Below are 18,761 nucleotides of genomic sequence, written 5' to 3'. Positions count from 1 at the left end.
ACTGAGCATCACTTTATGTGCTTATTTTATTAGTCATTTGTATATATTTGGTGTTGTCTATTTAAGTCTTTTGTTCATTTTTTATTGGGATGTTTATGTTCATATAACTGAGTTTCTAAATATCATTGTATATTATACAAAAACTCCTTTATTATATAGATCATTTGCAAATATATTATTCCAGTCTGTGGTTTTTATTTTCATTCTCTTAAAGTGTCTTTTGAAGAACACATTTTTAGTTTTGATGAAGTTGAATTTATCTCTTTTATCTGTTGAATGTCACTGATTTTTATGTTAAACTAATCCTATATTCTTATGATAAACTCCACTTATTCATGATTTATTTCCTTTTTATATGTTATCTTGATTTTAGCCCCTTCAATTTGCTAAAATTTTGTTTAGAATTTTTGTATCAATGCTCATTAGGAATGTTGGTCTGTTAATTTTCTTGTTATGTCTTTGTCAGGTTTTGTTATCAGAGTAATACTGGCTTCATAAATTAAGATGGGAACTGTTCTTTCTTATTCAATTTTCAGGAAGAGTTTGAGTATAAACAGTATTATTTTTTCCTTAAATGCTTGGTAAAATTCACCAGTAAAACCTCTGGGCTGGAAGTTTTCTTTGTGAGATTTTAAATTACAAATTCCATTTCTTTAAAAGATACAGAACTATTCATGTTATCCATTTCTTCTTTAGTGAGCTTTGGTAGTCTGCTTTAAAAATTTTGTCCATTTCATCAGAGTTGTCAAAATTAATGACATAAAGCTGTTCATAATATTTATTATAAAGCTGTTCATAATATTTCTGTATTATCATCTTAATATCTGAGGGATCTGTAGTATCATCCCTCTTATTTCTGATATTAGTAATTTCTGACTTCTCTTTTTTATTCCTGATTAGTCTACCTTGAGGTTTATTAATTTTACTGATCTCAAAGAAACAAATTTTTGTTTCACTGATATTGTCTATTGTTTTTCTGTTTTCCATTGATTACAACTCTGATATTTTTTACTTTCTTCTGCCTATCTTGGGAATTTTTTTCCTCGCCTCTTTTTCTAATTTCCTAAAGTGGAAGCTGGAAACTTTTTTTCTTTTTTCACATAGACTTTGTCCCTAAGTTTTTCTTTGGTGACATCTCATAAATTTTGATGTTTTCATTTTCATTTAGTTCAAAATACTTTCTAATTTCCCTTTTGATATTTTATTTGACCACTGTCTTATTTAGAATTGTTACATAATTTACAAATATTTAGGGGACTGTCAAGATAATCTTCTGTATTTGATTTCTACGTTAATTACACTGTGACCAGAGAACATACAGTACTCTGTCTTATTTAAATCCTTTAAAATTTCTTTGGTTTTATTTCATGTCCCAATCATACAGTCTGTCTCAGTGAGTAATCTGTATAACCACGGGGGGAAAATGTGTATTCTGCTATTGTTGGGTGAAATGTTGTATAAATGTCAATTATGTTAATTGATTACAAAGTTCAAGTCTTCTATAGCCTACTGATTGTCCTATTACTTGTTTTATCAGCTATTAAGAGGGGGTATTGACATCTTTAACAATAATTGTGAATTTGCCTACTTCTTGGAATTCCATCCAGTTTTTGCTTCCTGTATTTTTAAGGTCTGTTATTAGATGTGCAAATATTTAGAAGTGTTATGTCCTCCTGATGAGTTGACCTACTTATCATTATAAAATGAACTTCTTTACTTCTGGTAATATTTTTTTGTTCCGAAATCTACTTTGTAAACCCATTATAGCTTTCTGATTAGGGTCAGTGTGTTATGTCTTTTCCCATTCTTTTATTTTTGACCTCGTATGTCTTTATATTTAAAATATGTTTCCTACAGGCAGCATATATCTAAATCTTACTTTCTTATACAACCTGATAATCTCTGCATTTTAATTAGAATGTTTAGACAATTTACATTTAATTTAATCATTGATATAGTTAGGCTTAAATCTACCATTTTGCCATTTCTTTCCTATTTTTCCCATCTGTTTTTTCTTCCCTTTCCCTTCTTTCTGTTTTCCTTTGGATTTTGCATGTTTTATGATTCAATTTTATCTTTTTTGTTGGCTTATTAGCTATAACTCTTTGTTTAGTTTTATTTTAGTGGTTGCTATAGGGTTGATAATAGACATTCTTAGCTTATCGCAGTTGTGATAGGCTGAATAATTGCCTCCAAAGATGTCCATATCTGAATCTGTGAGTATGTTTCCTTATATGGGAAAACGGATTTTGTAGATGTGTTAAAGTTAAGGATCTTGAGGTGAGGAGATTTTTTTGAATTATCTGGATGGGCCAGAGGGTTAGTGTGGGGGAAGGTTATATGACAATGAAAGCAGAGATTGGATTCATGTGGCCAGGAGCTAAGGAATGCTGACAACTTGTAACAGATGGAAGATGTAAGGAAGGTCTTCTCTGGATCCTGCAGAGGCAACCAGCCCTGCTGACACCTTGATTTTAGCCCCTTAAGATTCATTTGAACTTCTGATCTCCAGAACTGTAAGACAATAAATCTGTGTTATTTTAAGCCACTAAATTTGTGGTCATTTGTTACAGCAGCAATAGGAAACTAATACAATGGTCTTCCTATAAGTGGTATTGTACAGCTTCAGCAATAATATGAGAATATCATGATAGTAACTTGATCAAGCTAAGGAGCAGCTGTCAATGGAAATAAAGTAGCACTTCACCTGGTTTTCAAAATGCCAGGATCATAGAATAAATGTGTCTAGTCACGTGCTTGTTAGAAGTATCCAGAGATCCTAACAATTTGATCCACTTAATTTCTTAAATTAGGTTTCTTGTAGGAAAAGAAGTCTTACTGATTAGAAAATCCAAATGAGCATCTCCTGATAGTGCCTGTGAATACATTAGAAGCTACCTTTACTATAAAGTAGATGGCACTGAATATTTGAGATGCTTGAATTTCAGTCTCCCTGGATATAGTTATAATTTTGATACCATAAAAAGTAGAATCCATTCCAAATGCATTCCTCTGATGGACTCAGTACATGGAACTCATGTTAAATGTAACCTTTTGGAAGAAAAACTTAATCTACTAAGTCTAGTAGATTATAGCAGCTAAAATATAGTAAGCTAGGATGCAAACAATGTTAATGAAGTGATAATTATTCACTGAATTTTCAAGGAATTATGAAGTTCTTTATGACATTTCTAACAAAGTATATGGTGTTATGAGTAAATTGTTATAAAAATATAAATTTGTATCTGTGATGGTAATTTTGCTTGATATTATGGTTACAGAAATGAGAAGGGCTTTTATACCTCTTTGATTCCCTGCTGAGCCCCCATTACTGACTCTAAGAAATCTTCAGTGAGACTCTTTGATGGGATAAAGCAGAAAGAATAATTATACATGATGTTATATGCACTCATTGTTCTTGATTAGAATGGAATGGGCAGTGAGTAACGTATACAGGAATGATTAAATGTGTGTAAAAGATAATCTAGATTCCAAAAATAAAAATCACACTTGTACAGTACAACCATGGGGCTGCTCACACATTGTTCAAGATCATAAAACACTCTTAGGACATTGATAAAGAGAAAACAATCTTGTGTTGAAAAACAACTATGAAGAACCAACTCTGACTCAAGTAGGACTTTTTGCTAGAAATTTAGAGGAATTATAAGAAATAAAATATTTATTGTAAAGGCATAGTACATATTTTTCCATGTTATAAGTAGCTGAAAATGTATACCTATTTAGGTATCTGACTTCTTTTTCTAGAACCAGTTCAAGAGATGTTGATGTTTTAGAATTATAGGAAACGACATAGATTTAGATCCTAAATTTAAATTTTACTAAGAATCTAATAAAGAAGATTGCCACTAGAATCTGGGACTTCTCATTGTACTCCTAGGTCTGATTTTTGAAAGTCAAAAGCTCTCTGGCCTGAAAGAAAAACTGGAGCTTCCCGGTTTTAAACTCCATGATCAGTTGTTTGATAGAAATTAAATTCATTCGCATCCATGCATGCATCCATCCCTACAGCAAATATTGAGTGCTGACTATGTGTCTGGCACTGTTTTATTCTCTAGGAATATAGTGGTTCTTTCTTTTCATTCCTTAGAAATATGTTAATACAACTTCCCTCAGTTTTAGAAGAAATGAAGACCTGAGTGATAAATGACTATCTGAGGTGACATGATTCACAAGTGACAAAGCTAGCTCAAGCTTATGCCAGCCAGCAGTATGTCATGCTGTCTTTGCTTTGCATATCTCAGATGGAGGTGTGGCTATTGACATTCTACCCTGCAATTTCACCAAATAGCTTTAAAATTAAAATTTTTGGAGTTGCCACAATTAGGACTTATTCACAATTAAGAGTATTTATTTTAAAAACTTTATTAAATTATTGGACCAAAAGGAAAATGAGAATCTAATTTCTTATGTACATGCGAATCCAGATTCTCTTAATTGCAGTTAAAAACATAACTGCAAACAAATGTCAAACCATAATGCCAGAATGACAGTTTTAAATTCTGTTTCACAAGTTGTTCTTTTAGAGATGTCTTCACATTGTCAATCAAAGAGATAATTTTGATTTTGCCACAACTCCTGCCTCTGTTAAAAGAAGTGAGTGTGTGATAACATAAGAAGCTTGGCAAGCCTCTTGTTCTGAGAGCTGTTGATGGATAGGAAATCAGAGAAAGAGGTGATTCTTGGAGAAAAAACCTGATAAGATTTATTGTTTCAATTATTACTTAGAACATTTCATAATGCTTTAAACTAACAGATTAGCATCTGTATTAGTATGTTTTAACACTGCTATAAAGACATACCTGAGACCGGGTAATTTATGAAGGAAAGAGGTTTAATTGACTCAAAGTTCAGCATGGCTAGGGGAGGCCTCAGGAAACTTATGGCAAATCATGGCAGAAGACGAAGAGGAAGCAAGGCACATTCTTTACAATGTAGCAGGAAGGAGACGTGCCAAGAAAAGGGGGGAAGAGCCCCTTATAAAACCGTTAGATGTCATGAGAACTCACTCACTATTACAAGAACAGCATGGGGGAAACTGCCCCCACAATTCAATTACCTCCACCTATTCTCTCCCTTGACACGTGGAGATTATGGGAATTACAATTCAAGATGAGATTTGGGTGGGGACACAAAGCCTAACCATATCAGCATCCAAATGGAATCACTCCAAGGATTAATCTTTACAACTGTATGAGTAAAGCAGATAATAATGAATTCAACGGATATTTACTGAATATCTTACATGGCCGGTACAGGGAATAAAAATTAATAAGACATGGTGCTTTAAGGGGTTAGCAATCTAAAGAAAGATGAAAGAGAGGAAACTAATACTTTCTGAGTACCTACAACCTACTAGGCACAATATTTTAAAATTCTTAAGAAGATAGCTATTATTAAAATGCCCACGTTACAGATAGGGAAAAGAAGCCTTAATTGCCCAAGCTTAACAGTGGTCAAGTTGGGATTTACTCTATGTTTACCTAATTCTAAAGTCCATTCTTTTTAAATTAAGAATGGACTTTATCTTGCATCACTTCTTAATCCTTTTTCATATCTAATACTAGATATAGCTAATCACTAGTCATTGCTTCTAGAATTTATGAAAATATAACAAGCCTCAATGAAATAAGTAACACTTAGTTTACATTTTTAGGATGAATTATTTTTATTCTATTTTCCATCTGAAGATATAGCTTTACTTCTTATTCTACCAAGGCACTAGAAAGCAGAGGACACCATCTCATATTTATTGAGTGAAGAGAAGAATACTGAGGGGGTTGGGGTGAACAAGAAATTGAGAGGAGAGGAGAAGGGACACAAAAAGAACATTGCTTTCTGCAGGGCCGTGAGTCTCCTAAAGACTCAGTGTTACAACATGGTTCAGAAAGATGTCACACTGAGAAAGGATGACAAAACTTAGCCCTTCAAGACAAATACTTAGGAAATTGTGCAAACAGTAGAGAAGAGAACATGAGTTATAAGGTCAGACCCAACAGAGCTTGATTTCTGTCTTTGTCAATGATGTCACCCTGAGCAAGAAATTTAGCCTCAGTTAAATTAACATTAATGTCCTCATCTCCAAAATGTGCAAAATGACACCTGCTTCACCAGTGAGGCAGGTGTGGCAGGCCACAGCTCTGCTAGCCAGTGCCCTTGTGCAAATTTGGAAATGGCTTCTCTTCTGGGTTGGTGAATTAGAAAAAGTGCTCCCTCGGTCTGAGGGAAGACCTGTGGACACAGGGCTTGGTAAGGAGAGATCGTAAACTTATGCAAGAAAAGTGAACCCTTTCCTCTGGCAAGTAGCTATGATGACAGAGCCCAGGCTGGCCTCCTGTCCCCCTCAGCCCTTCCACTGAGCCTCACAAAATGGTGCATGGCATTGTGCACAGGGTGCCGTGAAGGCAAGATAAGATAATGTCTACAGAAGCACTTAGAGGGCTCCTCATTGTGAAACCTGCGGATAGGTAAAAGAGCTTGAGAAAGAGAAAGGAAAACGGGAGGGGAGAAAAAGGGAGGGAAGGAAAGAGGAGACAGAAGGAGGGATAAAGAGAAAATGAGAAAGCAGGTATGTTTAATCATGAGGTCCTGCCATATATTTGAGAACAGGAGACTATGAACCTCTTGAAATAATGTGCTGGGTTTTGTGTATACTTTTCTGAAGTGAGTGTATTCTCTGTCTGTTCTCATGCTGCTATAAAGAACTGCCCGAGACTGGGTAATTTATAAAGGAAAGAGGTTTAATTGACTCACAGTTCCACATTGCTGGGGAGGCCTCAGGAAACTTACAATCATGGAGTAAGGCAAAGGAGAAGCAGACACCTACTTCACAGGGCGGCAGGATGGAGTGAGTGCCGGGCAAAGGGGGAAAAGCCCCTTATAAAACCATCAGATCTCGTGAGAACTCACTCACTATCACGAGAACGGCATAGGAGTAACTGCCCCCATGATTCAATCACCACTACTGGGTCCCTCCCATGACACATGGGGATTATGGGAACTACAATTCAAGATGAAATTTGGGTGGGGACACAGCCAAACCATATCAGTGAGGGTTCATAGCTTTCAACTAAAAAGAAAAAGATGAAGGAGAGAGGAGAGGCCAAAAGAGAAGTTAATGTAATGCAGGTGAGGGTGAGGGAAGTGGATAAAACCCTTCCCTGTAGCCTAAAAATTATGCTTTATGGGGAAATGGGGACAATTTAGTAAACTGCATTTAAGATACATAAGTATCTTAATACAGAGCCAAACAGATGCAGATGTATATTATTTATATCTCAGAATAATTTGCACATAAGCAACTTGCACCTGACTTTAATTACGACTAAGCTTTTCCTCTAACAACACTCTTCATTATTCCCATCGTGTTATGGGCAAATTGACCACAATAAATCTTTTTCTGTATTTTTTCTTGGAGTTTACCAAGATAAAGACAATACAGCATCTAAGAATGCAAAGGGTATGAGAGCTATTATAAACAGTGTGTGTTCTGGCTGTATGGTTGTAGGCCACATGCTGGTGTAAGCGAATTTCTCCAAGTGATATATGTAGGCAGTCTTCAAGCTTAAACACATATGTCCTTATAAAATATATTTGTACATTTGTTATAGAGAATTTAGGACATATTTTACTACAGAAATAGTTTTCCCTAAGGATGGAATTAGGCGCCCCCGTCAGCCCACAGGACACTTTTTAACCCATAATATGCCTGAAGGAGTGTTGCGCATTCACAGTTCTGGGCAGAGTTCTAGCCTTGGCCACCGAGACCTTGTGTCCCAGTAGGATGGGAGCTGAGGGCTGTCTTTACAAGAACTTAAAAAATGGCCACACTTTTCTCTGACATCATCCTTATGCCTTGCTGCATCTCTCTCCATCATAAAGGAAATCCCTTTCACCAGTCCTAGTGTGTCCGTGACCAAGCTGGCCAGACTGTCTTCACCTGCAGAATCCCATGATTCGAGAAGACCTACTTGTTTTCCTTTCATTGAAGATTCTTCTCTACCTTTCACTTCCTCAGCTGAGTATGGGGAAGAAAGCAATGCCCAAATAAATAGATTTGTACTAATCAATGAACTATTTCCTAGTTACTAACTCCCTTATTTCTCCAAATTCAGAAGTTCTGCTAGTTTTTTTCTAGGATCACCTCTGGGTTTTTACATCGTTTTCTCCTCTTCTGAAACTACACAGCTTCTAAATGCACAATTTGTGACCTCAGCAAGGGCTCTGCTCTCCTGAGGGGTCAGGGAGGAAGGTTGGTGTGTATCTGACACTGCTTGGATTTATGAAAGCACACACAGTCAGTGGGAGTGAATGGGGCTCTGGCCTTTGGTGAGCACATCTGGTAGCCTGGTTGGTTCTAATGCTTCCATAGCAGTGGTTTGGTACTTTACCAAGTGGCAGATTCCTAGGCACTACCCAGACCTACTGAACCAGAATCTCCTAGGGTATTATCAAGCATCTCTATATTAAAAGTGTTTCCTGAGCCCAGCTGCTTCTTTTGGAGGGACGTTCACACCTCCAACTGCTTAAGGAAATTTCTTATTTAAAAGTCCCATTGGTGCTTCAAATCAAAGCTTCAAGAGCAAACTTGCTAAGCTGAGACAGGGTCAGTTTACTGAAGGAAAAAAATGGAAAGAGGAAAGTCAAGTTCAAGTGTGAATTTTAAGGAATGTCTGCAATCAGGTGATCACAGGAGGGAAGGAGAAAGAACCAAAACAGAGCTAGAAAAGAGACCGAATAACAGGTTACCCCGGAGCCAAAAGACCACCATTTCAAGACAAGTTAGGACAGTAATGTCAAAAGCTTCTGAAGGTCATTTGTTCTTCAGAATATCTTTTTTTTTTTTTTTAAATGAAGTTTTGCTTTTGTTGCCCAGGCTGGAGTGCAATGGTGCGGTCTCGGCTCACTGCAACCTCTGCCTCCCAGGTTCAGACGATTCTCCTGCCTCATCCTCCCAAGTAACTGGGATTACAGGCGTCCACCACCACGCTCAGCTAATTTTTGTATTTTTAGAAGAGACGGGGTTTCACTATGTTGGCCAGGCTGTTCGCGAACCACTGACTTTAGATGATCCATCCACCTCGGCCTCCCAGAGTGCTGGAATCACAGGCATGAGCCACCATGCCCGGCTGAGAAGATCTTTTTAACCCTTAGGCTCACCATGGAGTAAGCAGTGGCTATTTTACTATTACCCACTTGACATAGACACTTAACCCAACAGAAACTGACAGGGGATAGGAGCTGGAGATTCTCATATTTCTCATATCTCTTAGGCTTCACTAGCTATAAAATCCTTTATCAAAACAGTAAATGTCCTGACTTGCTCCCATTGCCAATACCTTCTCCGTCCAGCATCCAGAATGATTTTTCTACAGTGTCACTCTTCTGCTTAAATACCTTCAATGGTTTCTCTTCATTGCACTGAAAACAGCACCCAAACTCCCAAAGGCCTGCAAGGCCCTGCATGATGTGACCCTGCCTGCGTCACTCACACTTACTATGCCACCAGCCACGCTACCCTGCTGTCCTTTCCCAGAACTCACCAACTTGTCTTTTGCTTGTAAAGTTCCTCCCTGGCTCTTGGTCTGGTAACTTCCACTTGTCTTCCTTTAGGAAACAGGCAGAGTATCATCTTCGAAGTCACTTTTATGACCATCCTAGCCAAAGCAGGCACCTCTTCTATCAGTTTCTACTACTTCATATCCATTATCACAATTTATAATTATTCTAGTCAGTTCTCTACTTTTTTGTTTTACTGTTTGTCTCTACCCTTAAAATATAAGCTATGTACCCAGGGTACATAGTACCTGGCATATAATAAATGCCCAACAAATAATTGACAGACTGGCTGAATTACCCAAAGTGATCCATTCATTCATTCACTCACTCAACAAATATTTATTGAGTGGATATGTGTGGCAGCCTCTGGGCAGTTAGAGGACAAGGCAGACAAAATCTGAAAGTAGCCTAGAAAAAAGAAGAAGGCAATGCTTATGTTTAGGAGTAACCCTGTGATTACATGATAACCTACTGGTCTACAAGGACACTTTTTTAAAATTTATTTATTTATTTATTTTGAGACAGAGTCTCACTCTGTTGCCCAGGCTGGACAGTGGCATGATCTCAGCTGACTGCAATCTTTGCCTCCCAGGTTCAAGTGATTCTTGTGCCTCAGCCTCCTGAGTAGCTGGGATTATAGGCATGAGCCACCATGCCCGGCTAATTTTGGTAGTTTTAGTACAGATGCGGTTTCACCATTTTGGCCAGGCTAGTCTTAAACTGCTGGCCTCAAGTGATCTGCCTGCCTTGGCCTCCCAAAATGCTGGGCTTACAGGTGTGAGCCACCGTGTCTGTCATTTTTATTATCTGACAGACATCATGTCTGTAAACTTAGTGTCACCAATTACTAAGTAAATGTATATTCTGGATAGACTAAAACAGAGAGAATAAAGAAGGTACAAGGGCAATAATACAAGAAAAAAAAAGAAACGAAAAGAAGAAGAACAGGAGTTAGGTCAGTGATGTCACTATTCTCTGAAAGCTGATAGAAACTGTCCTCACTCAGCATTTAGCGGGTAAGATTATAGTCATAATAATCTTTTTAAAAACATGGCGAAACATACACATCCAAGTGTATGCTATTTCAAAGCAATTCCCCAAGAAAGCTATATGTATATTCTACTGAGGTTACTAATCCTCAAAGCATTCATAAAACTCCCTTCTTCAAACTGCAGTCAGAGATAATTTATTAAGCATAGAAAAAGGGGAAAAATTTACTTTATTTTTGATCCCCAATAGTATTTCCCTGGTTGATCCCATCATATTCACTGGACTTATTTTCACTGGACCTATCTGAGACTGTTTCAAATATTCAATGTATTCCTAAAGGATAAAGATCTGTCATACTGACTAGAGTCTAAAACATGCGCTTTTAAGCCAGTCCTTGGAGAAGAGTTCCAGAAACAATTAGACAAAGACAGGTTCTTCTCAATGACTTCAGTGAAGGAGACAGCATTCATCTGACTAAACAATTAAGCCTAATTAATCTGGCACCATTGGAAATATGATATTCTGGGTAATATAGGAACTACTCAGATAACCAAAGTTCTAAACCAAATACTTTGAAAATTTTTATTTATTCCATGGTGTCTTTTCAAAGATGTATGATGTGTGTCTTTTGTATAGAATACATAACTGATTTTAATCTTTCTGACTATATACGTTAGCATATGTAGGTTTTATCTCTGCTTACACATGCTGAATCTTTCAACTATCATTCCTTTTTTTATTAATAAGCCTGGCTCTTATACATTTCATTGTTATAAAATTGCAGCTTCTAATAAATGGCAGAGGAGGTGGGGTGGAATAGTCAGGTAAGTAGAGGGTACACTTTCGGTGTTGAAGGGTTAAGAATAAATGGTGGGGGGATATCAGCTCTGCAGTTGCTAATCTTATTCAATGAAATATAAGTAATTATAAAATCACCCCAGGACGGACGAGAGACCCTATGAACTACACAGACTTCCTGCTTGCCTGGTGTAGAAACAGATACGGTGCCAAGGGAACAGTGTTGACAAGAAAGAGTTCTGAGACAAAAAAAACTAATTCTAAGATAACTGCTACCCACTCCCCTGGGCCCACCCCCAGACTCAGCAAACAGGCTTGCAAAGGAGAACTAAAAAAAAAAAAGATTGTAACTCTTCTAAATTATATTCATAAAATAAAATATAAACTAAAATATAAACTAAAATATAAAATGATAGGAAGAATGAAAAACAAATAACCTATCATGTGCCTTCTGTGCACAGAAAATGATACAAAACAAAAATTCCTGCCCTTATGAAACTTGTGTTTTTAGTTAATATAATAATTATATCAGTAAATGTAAATGAAATAATCTCTTAAAGAAGCCCAGATTTTTAAATCAATGAAAGAAACAAAAAAAACCCTAAGATTTGTGCTATATATCAGATATGCATTTAAAACAAAAGGATTCAGAAAGAATGAGCAAAGACATAGCAGGCAAATGAAAACAAAAAGAAAGAAAGCAAGGTTGAAATATTAATTACAGATAAGGTTAAAGACAAATTAACTAAACAAAAGCATCTTGGAAGCCTGGACCAATGTACTTCTTAGTATCCTCGATACCACCTAAGGAGGTATCTTTGTTTGTGCCATATCCTCCAACAAGATGTGCTGACAGACAAGGAGGAGAGAAGAAAAGTAGGAGCCAATAAAAGGAAAAAGTGATATAAAAAGATGTTTTCTGTTGGAAAAATGATAGAATCTACCAATCACTGACCCAGGTGAAATTTAGTAGTACAAGTATCACACGTGGTCTGATTTTTTTTTTTTTTCCAATAAGAATTTGACACCAAATGCAACTTGGGCTTCATTCCTACTTTCACCAACTGCAACTTTACCAAGTCATGTAACCAACTTGAGCTTCAGTCTAATCACTTGTAAAATGAGGTGGTGGGATGCAATGACCTTGTAGGAGAAATATATCTTTAGTCCTGTGATTTCACTATTGTTATAATATGTCAGACACTGATGTTGCAAATATATATGGAATACTAACTTAAACATAAAATGTTTTTGTAAGAAATTATTGTTTACTGCACCTTTCATTTTTCAGTGTTAAAACCTCTTCCCTTGTCTGATTCAGAAGAGTTTTGGTTATCTCCAGTTCATTTTCTGCAAGGTTAATTCTTCTCTTTATGTCTTCTTCTTGCTTTTCTTTCGCAGTCAGATCTTCCTGTAATGCTTTATATATCTGTTGACAAGTCATTAAAGAGTCTTCTTTTTCCTTAAGCAGCATAGTATGCCTAAAAAGAAATAGGAAAAACACCCACCAACATACATTATATACTACATTTTATATTTACCAAAGATGTAACAAGAGCTCATTTGAAATTATAGATTATAACTGTAACTTTAAAAAATTAAAAATTTTAAAAAAAGAATGGTTCTGTAATGTTAAAATTCTCCCACCTAGGCAGTGGCAACAGCAATAACCAACTGCAAGACAATATAAGCTTGAATTAGGTATTTTATATGTAAACAATAAGAAAATAAAAAATGATAAGTGCCTTTTAAATAAAACGTTACTTAAATACAGTTTTAAATTCAATTATTAAAAATATAAATTTAAAAATTGGTAATGCATACTGTGACTCAGAAATACTGGATTCAAACTTCAGTTTTTTAAGTTCTCTTTGATAGTCATCAGCTTCATTAGATTTATTCCTAAAATAATACAAAAGAAGTTAAAATATATTATTTCAAAATAAAGTATGTGTTTTTCTGTAGCATTATTTTACTCATCAACAGAAGAAATTTCTTAACATCTTCATATTATTATTTGTTTAAAGAAATAAACATTCAGTTTACTTCTATACTGGCCAACAAAGCTTCTGTCAGACTGATTTGCATGTAAATAAAAAGTATAAACTCTGCACAACACTAAAAAACAAAAAACAAATAAACAAAACCAAAACCCAAAATACCTATGTGAAGGTATTGGAAAGTGACTAAAAGCAGGGAGATTCTGGAGGAAAGTTGATACTTAGAATGAGGTGACAGCATGGGGTTGGGCTATTAAAAATAATTTTAAGCCTGAGGGCAGCCCCAAGTCAGCACCCTTCAGGGGAACTAAAACTCTTATAGAAATCTTCAGTCTTTCTGGCCCATAGAACCAGAGGCCATGGTATTTGGGGCAATCACAGCTGTTGGAAAGTAAAGAAAGAATGCTGAAGAGGGGAGAGCCAGAGAAAGAGAGTCCCAAATACTCCATATAAGTTCTGCCCCTGAACTACACATGTATTAAGCAGATTCCAAGCAGCCTAGTTAAAGAAAAAGAACTGAACTGAGATTGAGCTGTTATCCAATCTCAAATGGACAGAGATTGCCATTTGAGGTGAAGCAACACCACTTCACCACTATCAACAACAACAACAACAATATTTTTTGGAGAAATATAGCAGAATCCAGACTCTCTATAACATAATGTTCACAATGTCCAGAACATAGTAAAAAAGTATTCAGAAAAGTGTGACTCATTCTAAAGAGAAAGACAGTTAATAGGAACTGACTCTGAGATGACCCAGATATTGAAATGAGCAGACAAAGATTTTTGAAGAAGCAATCATTAACTCTGCTCAAAGACATAAAGGAAAATCTATTCTAATTAATAAAAAGATGAGAAATCTCAGCAGGGCAATAAAAACCATTAAAAAGAACCAAATGAAAGATCTAAAACTGAAAGAAACCTTTGCCTTGATCTTATATGATTGGGTTTTGTAACAATATTCAAAAGGTTAATATATTAAAAATTTAATATCCAATTTAAATGTATTCAGACTACTCATTAACTAGTTAAGTCATAATCTGAAAATATCTCAAAATAGCTTGTAAATTACACAATGAAATATGTAAGATTATCAATGCCCTCCTTGCAAAATGACTTTAATTTCTAGTAAGTAATAATGTAAAAATCATCATGAACATACACAATATTCATTGATTTTTAAATCTTTTTATTATAAAATATAACAAAATTATAAGATACAGAAAAGTGCATAAAACAATTATATAATATAATGAATTATTATAAGAAGAATACTCTGGTGATTACCATCCAGGTTAAAAAATAAAACCTTACCAGCTACTCTAGAAGTCCTTTTTGTCCCTGGTTCCAATAATAGCCAACTCCCCGCTCCCTAAAAGTAACCATTCTCATGAATAACATTGTAATCACTGATTTCCCTTAGGGCTTTATTATCTAAGTTTTATCTCTCAACACTATATTTTAATTTTGCTTTTATTTTAAAGCCATTATAAAGGTTCCCTGCCACTACCCTATTTTTGTAAAAATGTCTCTATTAAGGTATTGTATTGACATATAACACACTGTACATATTTAAAGTGTATAATTTGATATGTTTGACATACTTATATTCCCACAAAGCCATCACTACAATCAAGTAGCACATGAGCAGATTCAGAACCCAGATCTGGGCTTCTATCACCATTCCCTATTAGAGGAACCAGGACTACTCATAGAAATAACTGATTTCAAGGCTGGCGCAAAGTAAGTATATCTGAAATATCTTGTGATGCCAGAAAGTAAGAAAGTGTTTACAAAAGATGATGAGATAATATTCTAATGTCAGAAGAGCCAGTTTGAAGGGGCTTCTAGTTACTAAGCCTAGAACAATCTGAGCACCAAAATAATTCAGTACAGTAATAAATTATAAGCCATTAAAAGAAAGGAATTGATGAGTCTGTACAATAAATAAATAGATGAAGGTAGGATCTTGCTTACAGTAGAATGCTAAGGCCTAACTAATAAATGGGGAGGACGATCTGGAATTTTAAAAAGTCATCATTTAGCAATCACTATAGTAAAACTGAGATCGGGCAAAATTCACTAATGGAAGCTATATCTAAGGATAAATTTTGGTGAAAAGCAGTATATTTACATGCATTTAAAGTATCTCTTCTAGACTTCTTATTAATTGAAAGAGAACAAACTCCCCAGTAATTATGCAGAAAAATTGAGCAACATCTTGATCAGGTGATCAAAATTAACATCACCAGTTGGGGTCAAATTGTTATCATGTGCCTCCAGATGTGATGCCCTGAGGACACATCACCCACTACGTGGTTTTCTGGCTAAGAATACATATACTTAATCTAATAGAGAGGAATCATCAGACCAATACAAAATAAAGAATTTTTTATTTTTAAAAAGTGTGAGGGGTTCTGCATTCTTAAAAAATTCAGTGTCATTAAAAGACAAAGACAAAATGTGGAAACATTCTAGATTAAAGGAGGCTAAAGAGATATCCGAATAGACGAACTCCAGATTGGATCCTGTACTAGAAGAGAAAATGTTATAAAAGATATCATTAGGTCAACTGACAAAACTGAAATATGGATGGTAGATTAAAGTATTGTATGTAAATTTATGACACTGATTAGGCTGGCTGAAGTATCTAGAGGTAAAGGGCTATGTTGCATGTAACTTATCCTCAAAATGGTTCAGGGAAAAAATTTGTGTGTGTGTGTGTGTGTGTCTTTCTGTCTGTGTGTGTGCAGAGAGAGAGGGAGAGGGAGGAAGAGAAGGAGAGTAAAGAGGGAGAGAGAGAGAGAAAGCAAATGAGTTAAAATGTTAACACTAGATGAAAATGGGTAAAGACTATCTGGGTGCTCTTTGAACTATTATTATTTTTACAACTTTTTGTAAGTTTGAAGTTATTTCCAAATAAAACATTAGAAAAGAAGAAATAGAAAAATATTAACATACAGTTAGAAAAATGGGCAAAGGCTCAGGTGAGTCACAAAGAAAAGAATACAAGGAGCTTGAAATGCAGGGGTACAAATTTTATCAATTTTAAAAGTTATAATACCCAGTATTGTCCAGGAAGCAGAGAAATGAGTATTTATAAACACTGTTGAGATTACATATCTGTATAGGCTTACTGGAGGACAGTGAGTTATTATGCATTAAAAGTCTTAAAAATATTCAAGTTTGATTCTAGCAAAAATTACACTAAAGAAATAACTGTGTGTGAATAGATTTAGCTACATGAATTTTCCAAGTGCCTTACTTATACAAATAAAAAACTTGGACATTCTAAAAACAAGATGTTAATAAGTTATGGTTCATCCATAGATTGGAATATTATTTAGCCATCTAATCATTTTCCATAAATGTATAAAGTAATGACATGGAAAAATGTCCAGGATATATCACTAAGCAAAAAGTTTGCAAAACAGTAGATAAAGTGGCCGGGCACGGTGGCTCACACCTGTAATCTCAGCACTTTGGGAGCCGAGGCGGGTGGATCATGAGGTCAGAGTTCAAGACAAACATGGCCAACATAAGTGAAACCCTGTCTCTACTAAAAATACAAAAAATTTGCCGGGTGTGGTGGTGTGCACCTGTAATCTCAGCTACTCAGGAGGCTGAGGCAGGAGAATCTAGTCAACCCGGGAGGCAGAGGTTGCAGTGAGCCGAGATCGCGCCATTGCACTCCAGCCTGGGCGACAGTGAGACTCCATCTCAAAAAAACAAAAACAAAAACAACCCAAAACAGTGCATAATGCATATTCCCAATTATGTTAAAAATGCATACTACTTAGAAAAATGGACTAGAGTTCCCTCCCCCTCAAAGATACATCAAAGATACATCGTTGTAGACTGAGAAATGGAGGCCAGAGACAAACAAATGCTTTGCTTACTTTGCCTGCAGCTGGGTGCAGAGGTATTGGTGGAGGGACTGGTTCTTCAGTACCTTTACCAGGAAGGAATCTTGACAGAAAATCATGTCCAAGAAATTAAAGATCAAGCCACACGCCTCAAGAAAACAATGCTGCTGCTGCATAGCCTACTTTCCAGGGGTCCTAAAGCATTTGATACTTTCCTAGATTCGCTACAGGAATTTTCGTAGGTAAGGGAGAAGCTGGAGAAAGCAAGGGAAAAAGCCATGACTGAGCTGCCTGCAGGTGACAAGATGACTGGGATCCCCTCGCACATCATCAGCTCCCCATCAAACTGGCAGATTAATCAGCTGACCCAGAGGCTGGGCCCTAAGTGGAAGTCCATGGTGCTGTCTTTGGTACTGTTTCAGACAGATGTCTACCGCTGTAAGGCCAACCATCTCCACAATGTGCACTTGCAGGTGGTGGAGGCCTTTGTCTGTTGGCGGCAGCGCTTTGAGAAGCAGGTAACTTTCCAGAGCTTGCACAATGGGCTGCAGGCATGGAGGTAGACCTCTCAGTGCTCCTGCATATGTTGGAGTGAAAGTGCCTCTGCCAACCAGCTGAAGAGTATGTCTCTAAGTCACATGGACTGAATCCTGACTTTCAGTCAGAACAGGTGGTTTTTGGTTTAGTTTAGGTTTGTTTTTTCTTTTTAATGATCCTCAGATGGAAAGAGAAAACAGGGTTTCCACTTGACATTACTTGAAAGGCCAGATTACTCAGTAATCTCCCAGGTTGGTTCAACGATTTGTTGTTTTTAATTGCTTGAAGATTGCCTTGTTATGATTGCACGGTTTTAAATTGTGTGATGGCCTACTAGACTAATTAAAATAGATGATTTACTAGACTAATTAAAATAGTTTAGTAAATCACAGTGGCTCAAAAAACCTCAAAAAACAAAAAACCCCAAAGTCCCATGTTATCACATTACATGCAGGTGTCTTATATGTAAAACATTCACTTTTATATTGCCTGGGAATTGAACTGTGGACTTTACTATTCATAATGATAAGAAAATAAAATGTAAATTACTTAAAAAAGGAAAATGGACTAGAAAAATATATCAAAATATAACCATGACTTTTTTGTATATCCTTGTATTTTCCAAGTTTTACACATTTGCTTTGAAATAAAAATGTTTCTTTTACCAATGCCTTTGAGATTCAGCAGCCCAACCACAACTTTCACTGTATGTTCAGACTGTTATGTACACTTTCCCAAATCTAGAAGCAGGGACAGAAGAACTCCTTTTAGTGGTTATTTTACTATGTAGATAATAAATTTGGGCTGCATTTTTTTAAAGCCACCTATCATCCTAGGAAGTCCCCTCAGCATGGTTCCTTCCTTCCTTCATTACCCAATTGTTATCTTCACCTTCATTAGGATGGATAAATCGGATGGAATAGAAAGAATGCCTACATCTCTTTAAGCATTGCATTCCTTCTTTTGCTCTTAGCAAATAGTGGTAATCC

The 18,761-nt window shown here is 36.1% G+C and overlaps 1 protein-coding gene and 1 pseudogene across 6 annotated transcripts in view; one reads left to right on the top strand and one right to left on the bottom strand.

Annotated features, from left to right (window-relative positions):
* The window catches only part of LEKR1 (leucine, glutamate and lysine rich 1), a 228,002-nt gene that overhangs the window by 45,384 nt on the left and 163,857 nt on the right, over positions 1–18,761 (bottom strand). For all 6 annotated transcript variants that reach the window (XM_054552893.2, XM_054552894.2, XM_054552891.2 and 3 more), the window contains 2 exons: positions 13,192–13,269; positions 12,645–12,848 (listed from right to left, as the gene is read on the bottom strand). In XM_054552893.2, the coding sequence (XP_054408868.2) occupies positions 12,645–12,848; positions 13,192–13,269 (282 nt within the window). The remainder of the gene's footprint in view (positions 1–12,644; positions 12,849–13,191; positions 13,270–18,761) is intronic.
* Positions 17,235–17,830, top strand: LOC100434098 (death domain-containing protein CRADD-like; annotated as a pseudogene).

This window comes from Pongo abelii, chromosome 2 (genome assembly GCF_028885655.2).
Source record: "Pongo abelii isolate AG06213 chromosome 2, NHGRI_mPonAbe1-v2.0_pri, whole genome shotgun sequence".
Lineage (NCBI taxonomy): Eukaryota > Metazoa > Chordata > Mammalia > Primates > Hominidae > Pongo > Pongo abelii.
Note: the sequence above shows the minus strand (reverse complement) of the source record. Positions and strands in the feature narration are given on the sequence as shown.